Source organism: Brachyistius frenatus, unplaced genomic scaffold (assembly GCF_029030835.1).
Source record: "Brachyistius frenatus isolate BFR_SWC_R1_liver_20210118 unplaced genomic scaffold, ASM2903083v1 Contig_186, whole genome shotgun sequence".
Taxonomy (NCBI): domain Eukaryota; kingdom Metazoa; phylum Chordata; class Actinopteri; family Embiotocidae; genus Brachyistius; species Brachyistius frenatus.
The window spans coordinates 191,519-209,624 of record NW_027210785.1 but is presented as its reverse complement, the minus strand read 5'-3'; the positions used below and the strand labels follow the sequence as shown (position 1 = coordinate 209,624).

The following is an 18,106-nucleotide window of genomic DNA, read 5'->3' as shown; positions in this document are numbered from 1 at the left end:
GTTTTCACCTCGCATTAGTCACGCTGAGAGCAGCTGTGGGGGCGCTCTTCACAGCAAGACGGGCCAATCTCGACGAGACTGATGCAACCTGCTGCAAGAGCTGCAGCTCCTGTGTGCCTCCTGATGTCTCCAGAGACGCAGCAGACTTCTGCTGATCTCGCTAAACGCCAGTACATGGTTACAAGAGATGCAGGGTTTCTCATCCTGGAAATATTACTGTGATTAAACGAGCTGGGTTTGGTCAGGAGTTGACGTACAACCGAGAGGGATTAAAAGAAAGACGGCAATAATAATAATAATAATAATACTTCATAATAATTTGGGTTGTCTGGTGACTAAATGGTTGCCACATAGCAGTAGTGTCCTCGATTGTTTTCCTGGCCTACTTTTGTTTCCTTTATCTCTCTCGATTCTTTATCGCCAAAGAAAGATAAAATGTCAAACAGGCCAATAATAATAAGAATATATGATCCATCAGCGCCATTGATCCTTTACTCAGTGGTTCTGCTTGTGCTTGATAACATCAGCAAGGGCTACAACTGACGGATTATTTTCAATCTGCTGATTTGATTGTTCAGGCTGAATTTATATATATATATATATATATATATATATATATATATATATATATACACATATATATATATATAGTTCTGAGAGTCCATGCTAATGTCTTCAGATGTCTCGTTGTGTAACACACACGTAAAACTTCAATTTAAAATGATCTGAAACCATCAGATATTTAAACAGTTAAAAAATGACTTGACTATCCAAACTTAAATGTTCTATTGACTGACAAACCAATTCGGCTCTACCGTCAATGCGCATATCAGTGTTCATGCCATGTCTCGTTTTTCCACTTCATTGTGTATTCACATTACTACACAGAAAGAACATGGTCTTCAACAAAGCGCAGAAAACACACACAAACGAGTCCGTTGCATAACTTCTATTTCAGCGATGCAAACGTCACACAGCTGGAGGAAATCAAATGATGCAACAGCAGCGTGTTTTGTGTACACGCGTGATCGAGGAGAGACTACGCGGGCGTTTGTCTCCCTCTGCTGGACATTCCTCAGACACAACAGATTCTTCACTGCCAACATTAATCTGAACTGTATCCTCAAGGCATTTAGTTATGATGTGCTAGGTAATAAAGATGTCGTGGATTATATCCTCAGTCAATAAATACAAATGTATAGTGTTTTTACTAGGATCAAACGTGACAAAGTAGTGAGGGGAGGGAGAGAGAGAGGGGGGGGGATCAAACTTGTATGAGCAGCAGATCATGGGTTTTTAAGTCATGAGGTTTAATTCTCAGATGTGAGGAGGGTGAAGTGAATTCTGTGTGAAATGAGTTGCTAAGAAAATAGGAATATTTTCTCCGTTTTGCTTCTCTGCTCAACATTCAACAAGTGACCATATCAGCATAAAGCTACTGGACCGATGTCCGACAGTTTAACAGCCGTTTCTTTGTCTCTGATGACAGATGATTGATTTGCCACCTCTATACTCCAACATGCAAAAGAGGGTGAATTTAAAATTGCATACTTACAAAGTCTTGACATCTGCTCTGCATTTTCAGTAATACATGGCATTAAACAGTGAAGCAGTGCAGTTACCTCGCTTTCTGTCTCATCTCATCTTTTAACGGGATCAGTGAGACAGCATCAGTGAGAGTCACATCTGAGAAAAACAAACAAACAGTATCTTGAGTATCCCTGCACTGATGTAACTTAAGATACATCATGTGACATATATAAGCTTCACTTTTGCCAAAGTGCCATTTATCTCTTTCGCACCAGGCATTTTGACTTGTAACAAGGAAAGCACAGGTGTAAATAATAGCAGCTAAATTAAAGACTCAACCACCGGTAATTTCACTAATTACACCTGGGCTTTCAGCTGTTTTCAGATTCACAGAAGAAACAGCATTAAATTAAGCTTTATGAAATGAAAGTGCAGGAGGTGAATGTAATGGAAAAAAAAAAAAAAGTTATGTAAATAGACATACAAATAATTTCATGGAAAATAAATTGAATGCATGCAATAGCAGCGAAAAATAAATCTTTAAGCAACTCTACACAGTTGAAATCTGTGATATTTGGCATGTCTACCCTCCGGTACTTATTCCTGTCAAAATCATTTCATTATTACAGCACAAACATTTGATGCTCTGTGATAAAATAACAGAAAACATGTGGGAGGTTAAATGAGCGTGTGTCGCTGGCTTCTGAAAACAGCTGATAGAGGGCCAGTTATTACGTCACTGATTACCTGCCGTGAACACCTGAGGATGACACCAGACCTGGATCTGATTGGACCATGTGTCTGTGTGGAGCGCACAAAAAGCCCGAACACGGGCTGCTCTCACATTTGAGAGTGGAGCTTGAGGTAGTTATCACTTGGGACCCGTTTAGACTGTGTTTAAAAGTTGAATTTTTTTTCTTTTTTTAATTTTTTTTACAACTTGTCATTCAGGTTTGTGTTTAAAAAAAAATAATAATAATAATAATTGTGCCATTGTTGTTTAAAGGAAGTTTAATACAAGTAGTTAGTACTGTTTATGTTTAAGATGTTTCAGCTCTATTGCAGAATTTAAAACATAAATTTTAGAAAAATTGTTTAATATAGCAAGTTACATAACTTTGGAGTAACTAAAACAGTCACATTAATCATTACTTTTTTTTTTTTTTTTTTAAGGGCTTTTAACTAGAAAACTGTAACCTATTATTTCAAATATAACCTTCACAACACTGGAGGAGTACCTACCCGCTAAAATGTTAAAATGTTGAACTACTCCTTTTAAATTTCCAACGTTAAATTAAGTAACCTTCTTTGAAGCACATGTTAAACTGCCAGTAAGCACACTTATGAGTATTCAGAAATTAACACGGGATTTAATTTTGAGTCCCAAAACATCAAGTTAGAGGAAAGAAGCAACCGGATGGCAAAATTCTTATTTTTGCAGCATATACAGCCTCGCTGCAAAAAGCCTAAACTGTCTCCTTTTAATGATGGTTAACTTCCTTTTTAAGTGTCCCAGTAAAATCTTACTGAGAATTATCGTGCACAAAAGCAGGGCTTCTCCTGAAGTGGAATTACCATCAATGGGTTGCACCTGTGTCATCCTACTGCTTCCAAGTTAAAACGTCTGCTGTGGGAAAAAGGTCTTTTTTCATTGACAGGACTGTCTTCAAGACATTAGATTCATGTGAAATAAAAAATATTGAAACATGTGTGTCGTTTACTTGACTATTAAACTGAAAACTGAACAAATACTGGAAAAAGGCCAAATTAAATCTCCAGCAAATCTTATGGTATTAAAAGATAAAATAAAATAAAATACCCACCTTCAAATAATATGTTTAAAAAAAAAAAAAAGTAATATATGTTACTGAATTTCTTTATCAACTGGAGAGTTGAGTCTCAAAATGAAAAGTCTTAATTTGTTCACATAAGCGGTTCACGCTCATTGGTGACGTCACGAAACGCAGCGAATGGAAATTCACGCGAGACTTCGTTCCTCCTGACCAATCCAACATGGCGCCGTAGGGACGTTGTTATTGTTCCGTGGCTCCCTACAAGCTTTGGCAGCACGACAAGGAGAGAAAAAAAACAAAAACAACAACAAACAAAAAAACAACCTGCGCGAGCGTGTTCATGTTGGGCATGAGAGGAACATCTGGAGATAATGTTAAGATCCACCGGCTTCTTCCGAGGGATCGACTGTCCGTTTTACGCGGAGTACAGCGAGGGCAAAGGAGGCAGAAATGGGTGTAACAGACCGTACTGTCACTTCAGGCACAGCCAGCAGAGACGGGCGTCCTACGGAGCACCGGCAGATGTTACGAAGCAAAGAGACATCCAGTCCGCTCAGAAAGGTGCTTATTGACGGGAATACTCAAACGGTTTTTTTTGTTGTTGTTGTTGTTTTTTTTAAGCGTCCAGAGTCGGTACCGGGGACGTGTGTGTGACACGGTGCTGAACATGTTGTGGAAACAAAAGCGAAACTGGTTTAAAGTACATTTCTGTTACCGTTAGCTTCACCGTGCAAACAAATACACACTGCAAGTTTTATTTCCCGTAGCTGCTGTTAAAAACAAAAACAAAAAAAACAACAAAAAAATTAATAATAATCCTACATGGACGTGGAGCTGAGCTCACTGTAGTATTCAGTACAATGGAAAACACCGAACACATTATTGTACAGAAGCCAGCGGGGGGGGGAAAAACAAAACAAAACAAGAAAGCGTAGAAAATAGCGTTTACACCAACATAAATGGTTAAGTGAAAACAACAGGTGCAAAAAAAAAAAAAAAAATAGTGTGTGGAGACAAAGGAGTTGTGATCGAAAAATAAAGACAGAAAAGATCTGCAGGAAGCGGTGTTGGCAGCATAAAATACAGTCATTGCACTTGTAGGGGGAACAAAGTGTGCGACTGATGTTACAAAACAGCAGATTACAGGGTACATTGTTATGTTGGGTTACTGACTTTAAAACGTCCAGTATCTGTTTGGCATGCTGAGTATCTTCTCTTTGAAGAATATCCCTCCACTTTGTCCCACCAGAGTCTTTGTCAGAATTGCAACTAATGATTAACGGGTGTCACAATTTATGAGAAATATAAATGAGGAAAAAAACGCAGCAAATCTTCCCCTTTGAAAAGTAGGGCTGGGCAATAACAGATATTTTATCGTATCGAGATATAGGACTAAAGGTCTTCTTGGGTTTAGATTATATGGCATCATTCTTGTCTTTTCCTGGTTTTAAAAGCAGCTTTGCAGTGAAACGATGTAACTTTCTGAACTTACTCAAGCTGTTATATTATTTACCTTTACCCACTCAATCTTTATATCCACATTACTTATGACTATAAATATTCTGTGAAATAGTTTTCTGGACTACAGAACTGACAAAAGTTTGAAGTGACGACAACTAACCATTACTGTATTTCTAATTCTCTGTATCTATCTACATCTGCTGAGAAAGATCTTGAGATACGGTTAAAAGTCGGGATGCAACAGTGCAGATATTTCTCATACAGATTCAAACACTTAAACTCAGGGTGTCTGCCTGTACTGTTTTTCCCCCCCCCTCGTTAGACAGCTTGTCAGATTGCTACATATCTATTGTTAAGAAAAACTGAATCTTGAGTTAAGATTTCTCGATCAATTTGTTAAGCCTATTTCTCTTGCACGCCTCCAGAGCAAGGTTATGATCCCTTCAACCCAGAAGTAGTGAGACCCCAGGAGCAGCAGAATGGAAAGCCGGCTGCCTCGGGAGATCTCAGCGGCGCTCTGGAGCTCGTCAACAAGGCCATCGAGGAGGTCCGCGGCGAGGTGGAGAGGGAGAAGAGGAAGCTCTCTCGGATTGGGGACGAACCGTACAATCCCAGCGGGAGCTCCAGTTTGTCCTCGTCTGACTCTGTTAAAAGTAAAGCAGCAGGGTCACACATGGCCTATGATCCCGGGAGTTATCAGATCACATCGGGAGGCTATAATCCCACCCCTGGCTGCAGCAAGTACACCTTGGATTCAGACAATCAGGGGCACAACAGTAACTCCATGGAATATGTTCCTACTTCGGTGAAAAGGCCTTCATCTCGGACACACTCACACCAGCTCCCCTCTCCTCCCCCCAGCCCAAAGTATTCAAACAGCACATCCTCCTCTAAGTGCAAATACACTGTGGATAATTCTAAACCATCGACAGACTTGGAGTATGACCCGCTGTCCAACTACTCGGCTGGAATCGCAGCGAAAAGCAAGAGGGACGAGGGTGGCCTACCTGTTCAGACAGAGGCTGGCAAAGCACGCAAACTACCAGGGTCTGACTTGTCAGACGAGGAGTATGTTGTAGCTGCGAAAAAGCCACGACAGCAGAGTGTTGACACAAAAAAGTACACTATCTCCGACTCTGATGGGGAGAGCTCTGGAACAGAGTATCGACCCACCTCGCTTAGTAATCTGCAGCAGAGAAAAGGCAACGCCCGGTTAGCTGGAGACTCTTTTGGGAAGGAGAGAAAAGAGAGAACTGAAAGTTTTCTAAGTGCTCTGACACAGAGGACTAAAGAGTCGTCGCAGGACTCGGACACACCGGAGAGTATGAAACGAAAAGACAAGGTGGCGAGTCGAACTAGTCATGAGAAAAGTGGCAAACAGGAGAAAGTGCATAAACTTGAAAAGGAAGTAAACAAATCTTCTAGTAGCAAGAGTAATGGAAGCAGTAAAGACAAAGGGTCAATAAAAAGTCCACACCAGGACTCTGCAAAGAAGGAGAATACGAGTCACGGAAAGAGAGATGATAGGAAAAACACAATGAAGGTTAAGACGCTGGACAAATCTCAGAGGGAAGGTAGAGATGAAAAGAGAAGTGATGGTAAGGTCAAAGCTGTAGAAAAAGTTAAAACAGATTCAAGCAAACTTGGTAAAGAGACAGAAAATGGCTCAAGGGAAAGCAAGAAACCCAAAATGTCAGACAAAGAAAAAGAGCTCAGCAAGTATAAAGACCGCCATCAAAAAAACGGTAAACTTGATAGCAGTAAAAGAGAAAAAGACGTGAAGAAAGTTGGTAAAAGCATTTCTAGTAGCAGTAAAGGGAGTTCGGCAAACAGTAAAGATAAAGTGAAGCAAAACAGCAGCTCATCAAACGGGAAGAGACTCAAGGACAAACGTCAGAGTTTGAGTCTGAGCCACGCCGATCTGTTCGGTGATGAGAGTCCAGATGAGGTCGAACCGATGGAGGAGGACTACGACGACGAAGCAGAGGAAGTTCTGGTGAGGAAATCAGCCGACGCTTTGAAGAGGGGACGTCTGAACAAGAGGAAAGCGTCAGAGCTGACTCCGTCTTCCTCCGAGGACGAGAGTGACCGCGGCTTGGAGAGCAGCAGGGACGAGGTTGACGGAGTCGATATCGACTTCTCAAGTTTCCAGGACGATCTGGACTTTGACTCGGATCCCATGGAGGAGTGTTTGAGGATCTTCAATGAGTCCAAAGATGTGAAGAGGGAAGACAAGGGAAGGCAAGCCAAGCAGGTACTGGTGTTTCTTTATTTTCAAACTGTTGCTCTTCAGCTGTCCTGTCATTTATCTGATACTAATCTGCTAATGTCACTCAGTGGCATTTTAATAAACATGCTATGTTGTACCCTCTCAGCACTCCAGGGATTCAGAGGAGGAGAGAAGCACAGAGAGCACTTTAACAACTCTCTTCCCCGGTCAGAAGAAGAGAGTCTCTCACTTTGTTGCCAAAGTAAATGTAAGTTTATGCAATTTGACTTTCTTTGTCCCTTAATCTCAGTCAGGAGTAGACACACTGTTTGAGAAGCGTGAATCTCTCTATTTATTTTATGGAGCGCTAGTGTAAATATTTAACCCCTAAAAAAAGAAAAAACACAACCAAATGAAACAAAAGTCAATGGAGTGTACACTGCTTTCTGCAAACCATCCCACATTTTACCTGTCAGTGATGACTTGAAATCATTTGAATGAAAATGTCCTTCTCATGTTCAGTTAAACTGTGACTGCAGTTACTGATTATTTTCACTGTAAATAATCTAACGCAGAGGTTCCCAAACTTTTCAGAACATGTGCCACCATGTCCCAAACCAAAATTCCCCGAGTACCACTTCCCACTGCAGACACCAACAATATTTTTCGTGAAATAAAATTCAGAGACAACAACGTAAGGCTAGTGTTTCAAAATTGAAGAATACATGTATTAATCGGAGCACTCGGAAAACTCACTCAAAATCAGCGGCAGGGGACGCTTATTCACATAGCTGAGCTCCACCAAACAAGCAAAGTAGATTTGTTTTATGTCAACAATAACAAATTGATACTCAACACGCACGCGAGCTGCTGGATGGAGAAACCTGTTGTAGCCATTTCAAAATTCTGCTTTTTCCGCTCACTAAAATCAACAACAGAAGAGTGTTGAAGAACTCATCTGTTAGCGCGACACAGTGAAATGATGAACAACAATTTTTTCTATCACTGAGAAAAAGCCTCGGGAAAGTTGGAGAGCAACTGTTTGGCCCTTTCAGCAGCGCTAGAGCCTCACGTACTATGACTGGTACAAATACCACAGTTTGGAAATCACTGTTCTAACAAGTATTCTCTCATGAAAAGTAAACACGCAAAGTCGCAGCAACCTGTGGGGGAGTGCCCGGGCAAAGCTGGAAGATTCATTGCGAGCCGACAGGAGTGATGTGGAGGCTTTTCAGGACGCCCAGTCTGCAAAATCCTTAACCAGCTGGGCTGGCAGACAGGAGAGCCATGCAAGCTGCAGAGTAAGCCACTCGGTGGCTTTGGATCAAGTGGGCTGATCCGTGGAAGGTTCCTGCCGGGACATGCATTTAGGGCCCGATCCACCCCGACTGGGTCTCGTGGGTGAGGGTGCCTGATGTTGAAACACCTGAACCACACGAGGACCCCCAAGTCGCGTGACTTATGATGCGTCCCAGCGCATTTAACCTCTCAGAGGTTCAAAGTGATGTCTTCCGATGTCTTGTTTCGTCCAACCAAAAGTCCAAACTCTGAAGATATTTTCAGTTTACTATCACACAGTAGAAGAAGCCACAGAATATTTTCATTTTAAGAAGCTTGATCCCTAAAAATTTGACCACTTTTGCTGAACAGATATTTGACTTTATTGCGATTGATTAATCGTTGCAGCTCTAGACTAAACTAATGAGGGTTGTAGGAGTAGTGAATTTAGTGTGTGATTTCAGATACAGTTTATGTATAAACTTGTCCAAAGGATTCATCAGTTCCTTTTAATACAAATAAGGTTTGTTTACAAAACACTAACTCTTTAAGAAGAGTTTGAATTATGATACAATAAAACACAGCTGTACAGGAAGTTGCTCAGTATCTGGATCGGAGGGTAAGGAGGTTCGTCTTAATCACCACTTTAAATTTGATCTCTCTTTAAAACGTCTGGACAGTTTCTGCTTGGCTGCGTACACTTCAAGCCCGAGCTAGAACAAGCAGGTTTCAGTATAGGTAGGACGCAAGGAAATTCACACAAGCAGAATTACAACAAACAAGGAAGTAAAGAGGAGGAACATGATCTGAAAATATTTGGGGGTTTCCACTCAGTGTGATTAGACGGTAAATAAGCAGCTGTCTGCGTTTCCACAGGGGGCGTGAGCTCATCAATCAGAGGAGATATCTGTCGTCTGATCAGCTGGCAGAGGCTTTATTAAAGGCTCAGTTGTTTTTTCTTTTTTTTTCTTTTTTGTGCATTTAAAGTGAAGGTATAATAGTATAATCAGCATTTTGTGGATTCCTCAACTGACTATAATTTAAATTATAACCTTTTTACTCTGATTTCAGATGGAAAAATTCATGTAAAACAACCAGAAAAAAAAATAGCTGCATAAGAGTGGAAATTCAGTATCGGTTTAATTAATGAACAGGAAATACCTACAAATTAATTTGCATGAGTGTTTATTGTACGTGCAGTTTCAACATGGACAGGAATGTATTCAACATGGAAATTGGCAAGGCCATGAACAAGGACTTTAGCCCTGTCATTTCATCATCGTACTTTCCGTATTAGGAACACAGTGTTGACTTTTGACTAAAACGTTGTGTCCTCCTTTTCCAGACTGATGCACCTTCCAAGTCTGCGATGCGGCCGTACAAGAGGCCCTCAGCCCAGGAGGTCTGCTACCAGCGGATGCAGATGGCACAGCAGCAAGCAGCTGAGCTGTCCGCTTCAGTCAGAGCTGCCTCACAGAGCTCAGGCTCCAGTTATTCTGGAGAGAGGAAGAGAATAGCGCACCGTCCGAACCCACAGATGACATCCTCCAAAACGAGTACGGGTGCCTCGCCACACCCGTTAAGCTCACATCTGTGAGGCACAACTTTGAAAAACGTGTACTTTTAAAGGCGGAAGTTACATTTACGTGTGTGTGTGTTTATTTGTTGTGACCAGGTCCTGCAGATGCTAAACCGGCTGCCAGTCGAGTATTATTCCCCAGCCAGACCCAGCAGAGTGTCAAGGCCCAAACCACAGCTGGTATTTTGTCTAAGACCTCATCCACTGTCACGCAGAAGAGGGTGGCTCACATGCCCACCATGAAGGTATCCAGAGCTTTCTATGACCCGTCCCTCCTGGAGGTTTTTGTTATTTTTGTGATCAAAAATGCTTGACTTCGCAGCAACGTTTTTCCAAAATTGTGATGCAATCTGGAATGTTTTATGTTCCTTTTTTGCAGCAAAAGGAAAGAAATTGCTTCTTCTTCTTTTTTTTGGCTGCTATCTAAAAGTTAGCAAATAGTAATTTGCAATCACTGTGATGATGATGATGATGATAATCACACTGCACATCACAGAAAACACTGCAAGTATTCTAGTTCTAATCTTGTTTTAAATTTTCTGGACTTATGAACCTTGGTTACTCTATATAGTGTCATATATATAAGTGACTGCAATATGGAATACAAAGGCTACATCCCCTGTAAAAAAATAAGAGCTTTAAATGCTCTTTGAATAATGTTAATTCAACAGTGTATGCACAAAAACAGTGCATCATACTCTCCTCTGCCCCGGCCTAACTCTAAAAGTCTATTTGTCATCATGAGACCACATTTCTTACAAACCTCGTCACTTCCTGCTTTGTTGTTTGTTTGTTTTTCCAATCCGTCAGCTTATGGCTTGTTTTGATGAGGACAGGAGAGTTTGGAGGACCTTACTGACTGTAAATGAGAAGCGTTTTTTGTTGATAAAGCAAAGTTGTATTTAGAAAGGCTTACTTTTTGCCATATTGCCTTCAGTAAAGCTTCTATTCAGGAAATTTATTGCAGGAATTTTGCTGAATTGAAAGCTTCTGCAAATATGGAGAAGATTGATTTAATTCATTATTGTGATTTCAAGCCCCCGAATTCCTGGATAAACTGTTTAACCTGTCATGTTGGATGGTCGGTGCGGTTCTCATCGCTCCCTTGTCTCTCTCACATCTTTTCAAAATTTCCGCTGCCTGTTCTTTCTCTAGATATTTTGTGGTTTTGTCTGCACATCTTTGCAACCCTGATGGTTACCTGCAGAGGAATGTTTGTTTAACTCGGAAAATGTAATGTGAAGTCCACGTCGCTCTCTGTTTCGACCTTTTCAGAGTTCTTCAATGAAGCGCCCCGTCATCCCCACTGAGTTTGGGGCCAAAGTTCCAACCAACGTCCGCCAGCGCTACCTCAACACTTTCATAGATGAATGTGTCAAATTCTGCCGATCAGAGGACGTTGCCTTCCAGACGGTATGAACAACATCTTTGCGACAGCTGCGCCCGAAGCTACCGACTGCGTCGGTTCAACAGAGAAATGTGTTCTTGTTTAATACCACACTTAACGGCTTATAAAGAAAACGAAGCTCCTTCTTGCATTCTGAGGGATTTCAAGTTGTTCTCCAGTAGAAGAAGAAGATGACATTTTAACAGCGACCTGAAGTGCAATTCTTGTTCTTGTTTCAGGCTCTTGATGAGGAGAAGCTGGTGTATGAACGCAGTAGCAGTAAGAACATCTACCTCAATGTAGCTGTCAACACGCTAAAGAAGCTCCGGGGGAAGAGCAGCTCCCGTCCGTCGGCTGTCACCAGTACGTCACCTCCGTCCCTGCGCAGCAGTCGCGTACCGTGTTTAATCTGTCTGTTACGCTGCAGTATGCAGAGTTTAGGATGCTTTTGTTTCGATAACATACACACAAATCTAAGGGTTGCATCAAATGTACCGCATGTGACAAACTTAGTACAGCGTACTGTGACAGTTATGATACATGAACTTGTGAGTTTATGTTCTCACGTTTGCGTAAACAGAAATTTGCCGGCTGTTTAAATTTCTCTTTGTGTGTGTTTGTTTTCTGCAGAGGACGCCGGGTTGGTGGCTAAAAGGAGGGCGCTTTCCCATGAGGAAGTTCTGGGAGGTCGTCTCGCTGCCACAACCAGCTTCACAGTCAACAGGATGGGTAAACAGCAGGAGGAGAAGCTCACTGGTGAGACACACGTTCGACTTCTCCTCAAAGAGTCTCGTTCACGATCACATGACGGACCGTGTTTCTCTGTTTTCAACCGATTTCTTTCTTTTTTTTAATTCTCATTCTTGGTTTCTTCAGTCACCTGATAAGCAGAATAAGCAGATTATGCCTCTGATCAAATGAAAAACTAGAGAGAAGAAAAAAGAAATTGACGAGAAACTGAAAGGATCTTTGTGTCAACTGGAGACTTGTGGACTTTTTGTTTACTGTCTGGTCTGTTAAGGCAATTTTCACCGTAACGGTGAAACTGTTTAAACAGCCATGTGACGACCTCCACGACCCGTTTACTGCAGACTACCTGCCCTGTGACCTGACGTCAGAGGGGGCATGTTTACCAGATTTTAGTTCTGTTGAATTTTACTGACGAAATGGAAATGAACTGATAAATTAGTTATTTACCAAGTACAAGTAGCTGATTTGCCGGTTAGAGCAGCTCATAGCTCAGTTCACAGTAATATCATTATTAATTGGTAACTATAGATAAACATGAAAGTTGATTGGTCAATTAGCCATGGAGAATTTTTTTAAATTTTTTTTATAATCAATTACATGAGCTGAAAATGCTAAACATTCACACCTTTAGTGTAAAGATGTGTCAGGTTTCTCCTCTTAGATTACAGGAAACTTTATGTCTTGATTTTGCTCTAAAAAGTAATTAGAAGATATCACTTTTAAAATATTTTTTGATGATTTATTAACCAAATGAGTAATAAAGAGCAGATTAATTAATAAAACAAAATATTTGCCAGTACCAAAATATTTGCCAGTGGCAGCCCTACTGAAAACACTCAGGTCAAACAGCATGTGTAACTCTTAAGTAGTATAAATAGATTGATAATTAACCAACAACTAACTTATAGATCAAATTAACTGTGATGATAATAATTAGTTGCAGCCCTACATTATTGCAGCTTTATAATTGATTGTATCAGAGTATAACGGGGGTGTTGAACTGTGGGAGAAGAGCAGCAGTTTGACTCAATGTTTCGAGAAACTAGCTTGTAGCTCTTGTGTCTTGTAGGACAGAGATTGAGATATGTCACTCATTATTAAGCTATCATCAAGTATTATGCATTTCTTAGGTAAACAAAATGGTCAAAATCATCCCCTGCTGTTGACATCCAGTGTTTCCGTCTGTTCACTGCAGTTTTTACTTCTTCACTGTACACAGATAACATTGAGGTTTGTGTCTCCCTGCAGGGGCTTCACTGTACAGGAAGCTGAAGGCGTACCTGATGACGGAGGAGCAGCTCCAGGAGCACGGATACCCGAGGACAAACCCAGAGGCCTCCGGCAAGGCCGTCATTCACAACCTCCCAGAGAAAAAGGCAGTCGCGGACCGTGAGTCCCTGCAGGACCCCGCTCCTCTCTCAATACAACATGAACAAAACTCATGATCCAGCGGTTCTTTGATTTCTCGGCTGAGAGACCCTTTGTTGTTTTTGCAGCTTTCACCAAGATCTGCTGTCGATGCGGCGGAGAGTATAAAATCAATGTCAATGGCAACTGTGTACGGAAAGAGGAATGCAGCTTTCACTGGGGACGTTTACGCAGACATAAAGGTGCGTTTGTTTGCGCTCATCTAGTGTGAATGGTTGGTAAACATGACGATAGAACTTCTCATTGACTTCTGTCTCTGCTGACCGTCTCCTGTCTCTCTGTCAGTTGCTGGAGGCTGGGAGACAAACTACAACTGCTGCTCCGCAGCTGTGGGCGTTCCAGGCTGCCAAACTGCCAAGGTACTGTTGAAACACTGCACAGCATAAAATCCCAACACGCTGCAAAAAAGATTTGAATTGCTGAGTAGTGTGAAGAAACATTGATGTGCTCCAGCTGTGTTTTATTAATAACTGACGTGCAGCGTTTGGATCAGTTCTGATGATCTTCTTCAAACACTTTTTCATATAAAATGGTATTTTCAAATCTGACATTGTGTATAAACAGCGATCAGCCATAACAATAAAAACCATTGACGGGTGAAGCATTAAATATAACACGACAGTCCAACAATAAATCTTCCCACAAGGATCATAATGTTCAGTTGTCATTGAATCTGATTGAGAGGTTTTGATTTGTTTTATTGGTCCTTTTGGTAGCTGTGATTTGTCATGCTGTGGAACTACACTGAGTTGTATAGAGAGGTGATCCGAATCTTTTTTCCCGACCATTTAAATTAACTCAGTTTGACTTTGCATATTATAAACCAAGATGAATACGTGTCTCCTAATAATATGGAAGCCTTGATTTCTTTGTTTTTTACTATTCCCGCAGCAACATGTTCAGGACGGCCGTAAAGAGTCGGTAGATGGCTACGTCTCAACGTTCAGCAAACTTCTACCGCCAGATGGAAATGGAGGCGTGTTTGCTTTGGACTGTGAGATGGTGAGTCCTACAGATGTTTTAAAATACTAAAACAAAACTCCGGCCACCTCGTGTGCGAATTTGATTTTTAGAATTGATCTATTGTGTTCCTCGCGACAGTTGTTTAGTAAGTTTAATTTTGTTTCTTATTCAACATAATGTTTTAATTGTGTGTTGTTGTTTTTTCTGGAAACAGTGTTACACAAGGCAGGGTCTGGAACTGACGAGGGTGACGGTCATTGACTCTGAGATGAAGGTTGTCTACGACACGTTCGTCAAACCCGAAAGCAAAGTGGTCGACTACAACACTCGGTGAGTCCGCGGGGTCGTGTTTGCTGTTGACCTCAACTGCTGAGGAAAATAACGATTCATTGTTGCTTCAGCGGCTTCAGACGTTCAGTCGTAGGCATTAAAACAGTCACGGTATCGTTTTGGTACTGAGCCGTATATTTTGCATGTGTCCGACAGGTTTTCAGGTGTGACGGAGGAGGACTTGGAGAACACCACCATCACCCTGAGAGATGTTCAGGCCGTGCTGCTCTGCATGTTCAGCGCTGAATCTATCCTCATCGGACACAGTCTGGAGAGCGACCTCCTCGCTCTGAAGGTGAGTTTTATCTAACCGCTAGAATGACCTCGAAAATCATGTATCAGTTCACAATGTGTGAAATATTTTTTCACTTTGGATTTATTATTTATGAGGCGCATTCAAAAGTCATAATATTGTGTCTGCTCCGCAGCACTGTCATGCATATATTTCTCTTGTAGAGCAGATTCTTCTCTTGAAGGAGCGATGCGTGTGTTCAGTGGCATACTGCTGAGTCAGGGCTGAAACACAAGGAAACCCCTTCATGTAAATGATGTCTGTGTTCGTCTCTCTGGATTCCAGCTCATCCATAGTTCAGTTGTCGACACGGCCATCGTGTTTCCTCATCGCCTTGGTTTGCCCTACAAACGTGCCTTGAGGAACCTGATGGCTGACCACCTCAAACGCATCATCCAGGACAACGGTGAGATAGATCAGGGAGACAACAGCAGTTCTCATGTTGCCTCTTACAACGGTTGTTTTTCTTGTTATTATCATCCATTATTTCTTAAATCAGTATGTCCGAGACTTTTACTGCAAACATCAAATACATCTTATCGTTACTATTATAATCTTATAATATGAATCTGGCTTGAGAGAGTAAAGCTCAGAGGCATTCTCAACCAATCACTTTGGAAAATTCCGTGAATTGTGATATTTTTGGATTTGGATAAAGTAGTAAGAAGTAAAGCTTTCAGAAAATTAAGAAACTATTTCAGCATTTTATTGGGATAAAGTTTTTAAAGCATTTAATTTTTTCTGTGCATGATCAATCCACGGTCACATTTGCGTGGCCCTAACGGGGCCCTGTGTCAAATCTGCTGGTGAAGTACTGCCCAACAAACGTCCGCTTTATTTGAGCGCAGGAAGACCGTGTCACCAGCAGATGTCGCTGCTGGAGTCGTTAAACAGTTTTTAAACCGTTCTGAGTTCAGTTTACCGAAACACATCAGAGTTTCAGAAAGACATCACTACTTCTGAACTGAAACATTAACATCTCTCTGTGACCGACTGATTTTTAGAGGTCGATACTTTCCTTAAGATGCATCCGTCTCTTTGGAAAACTGTGTTCCTTTTTTTTATTCACTCACCATTTTTCTCCATCTCCTCCCACTTTCTCGTCGGGGTAAAAATCAGTTGTCATCTTCAAAAAAAAAAAAAAAGAAGAAGAAAAGTACAGTCTCCCCTTTAAGCTATAGTACATTCCTATGAATCAACTTTTACATATAAGTGAACATCCTTCCCGTTCGAGCTCACGCCAGACGAGATCTCACGACGCTGATTGAACCCACCTCTGCCAGATAAAACTCTCTGTATGTCACAGGACACAGAGTTTCTTCAGCGTTTCCGGTTTAGCTCTATGTTAGTATGAACAGGGATGAAATAATTCAATCATGCAGCAATTCTAGACATTACACGTTATCGGACCGAACGCATCAAATTCTGATTGTGAAACCAGTCGTTTCGCCTTTTCTTTAATTTATCCACCATTTTAAAACCACAACAGCAATAATGGAAAAAGAACGTGTGACATCGTTTTTGTCGTGAGTTACCCAGATCTTCGTTTCCCGCTCCTCATCTCTGCTTGAGGCTTCTTTGGCTACTGCTGACATATCACATCTGAATCTCTTGGAAGCCAAGTTGCATTGTGGGTAATGTAGACACCAGGTTTTAACACGGAGGAAAAAGGCATTGGACTTTTTAGGAGATGATATTTCTAGTTCTGCTGTTTTAATCCAGTCAGAACTGTTTTGCTGCTGTCACTTTTTACGAGTTCGGTACTGTAACAATTGAGGTAAAGCAAAAAATATTTCCGATGTGTTTCCAGTGGAGGGCCACGACTCGAGCGAAGATGCGTCCGCCTGCATGGAGCTGATGTTTTGGAAGATCAAGGAGGATGCAAAGGTCAAAAGATGACCTCTGACCCCTCTACTTCTCAGTTGGACTTCCTGCCTCCATGGCGGTTGCAGGGAGACACAGACGTTCAGGAGTCCTGCCCTTGTTTTCAGACAGTTAAGGTCCGTGTCTCTGGGGGCGGGCGGGGGGGCGGGTTGGTTCAGCTGACGTTTGTCATTAGAAACAGCCTGAGAGGAGCTTGGTGTTGTTACTATCTACTGTATCAGAGAGGAGAGCTGTCTGCCCATTCAAAGCAATAGGAGTCGAAATTAACAAAGTTTTCATTTAATTATTCAGTTCTAAATAATGTTAGTTCAAATGTGTTTCTGTTCATCTGAGAGGTGTCATTTTTAAGGCCTCAAACTTATTCATGAAAAAAAAACACCTTTCTATAGAAGAACTAATTAATAAGTCGGGGCACTGTCTGCTCAACATTAATATGATACTCATGCCAGGTTGAGTCTTCAGCCTAAATTGCACTATAGAAACGCTCTTGTTGTACAGGGCCCAAGTTTGAGTACCTCATGTGTGTTATGACAAACTCACTTAAAATTACTTGTTCTTAGTCACACTTAAGTGCATTCATGTCTTAGTCGGTGGAGCGTTGCTTTGTAAATGCACTTGTGTTTTTCACGTTGCACCTCGTTTCTCGCCGCCGACGCTCTGTTTATATGGCGCTCTTACCGAGTTAGTTTTGTTGGTTGGCTGTCAAACCTGACAAATCCTATAATACTTGATCATTTAAAAAAAATTAAAAAAATAACCCTCAGCAGAAATATAAAGTGTCTGCTACTACCTGTTAGGTATAGTTGATGGAATTTATCACTGTATTTCATAGTTCAGACAAAGTACTGACTTATATCCACCACTGTCTCATGTGCGCTGCATGAAATTAAATTACAGGAATCTGTGCGATAGCCGGTCGGATGTCATTCTGTCAGAAAAAGGCACAATTAGGTTCAGTGTTGTTGAATTCGGTCTGAGTAAATAATCGATTAGTGCGTATCAGCTAACCCTGCGCTGTTTTATGTTGGAAATGACTGAAAATACCAGAGTGCTGTAAATACGCTGGAAGCAGTTTTCTTTTGTATTTGTTCATTTTTTTTTTTTTTGTTTTTTGGTTGTTTATCTTTTTCTATTAAAATGTATTAGTTAAAAGAAAACGTCGCTCTTTCTTGACATGATAACCCTTCCTCTGTGCACAACAGCATTTGGATGTGAGGCCCCT

The 18,106-nt window shown here is 41.3% G+C and overlaps 1 protein-coding gene across 1 annotated transcript; it reads left to right on the top strand.

The window, feature by feature from the left end:
- The first annotated feature begins 3,543 nt into the window (after positions 1-3,543).
- Positions 3,544-18,041, top strand: rexo1 (REX1, RNA exonuclease 1 homolog). Its single transcript, XM_069718074.1, has 16 exons — positions 3,544-3,884; positions 5,210-7,038; positions 7,160-7,261; positions 9,617-9,827; positions 9,947-10,095; positions 11,126-11,263; positions 11,477-11,600; positions 11,868-11,993; positions 13,236-13,376; positions 13,484-13,597; positions 13,701-13,774; positions 14,307-14,417; positions 14,593-14,708; positions 14,865-15,003; positions 15,286-15,406; positions 16,811-18,041. Exons 1-16 carry the CDS (start codon positions 3,695-3,697, stop codon positions 16,897-16,899), a joined length of 3,774 nt encoding a protein of 1,257 aa, XP_069574175.1. The 5' UTR covers positions 3,544-3,694; the 3' UTR covers positions 16,900-18,041.
- The last annotated feature ends 65 nt before the right edge of the window (positions 18,042-18,106 follow it).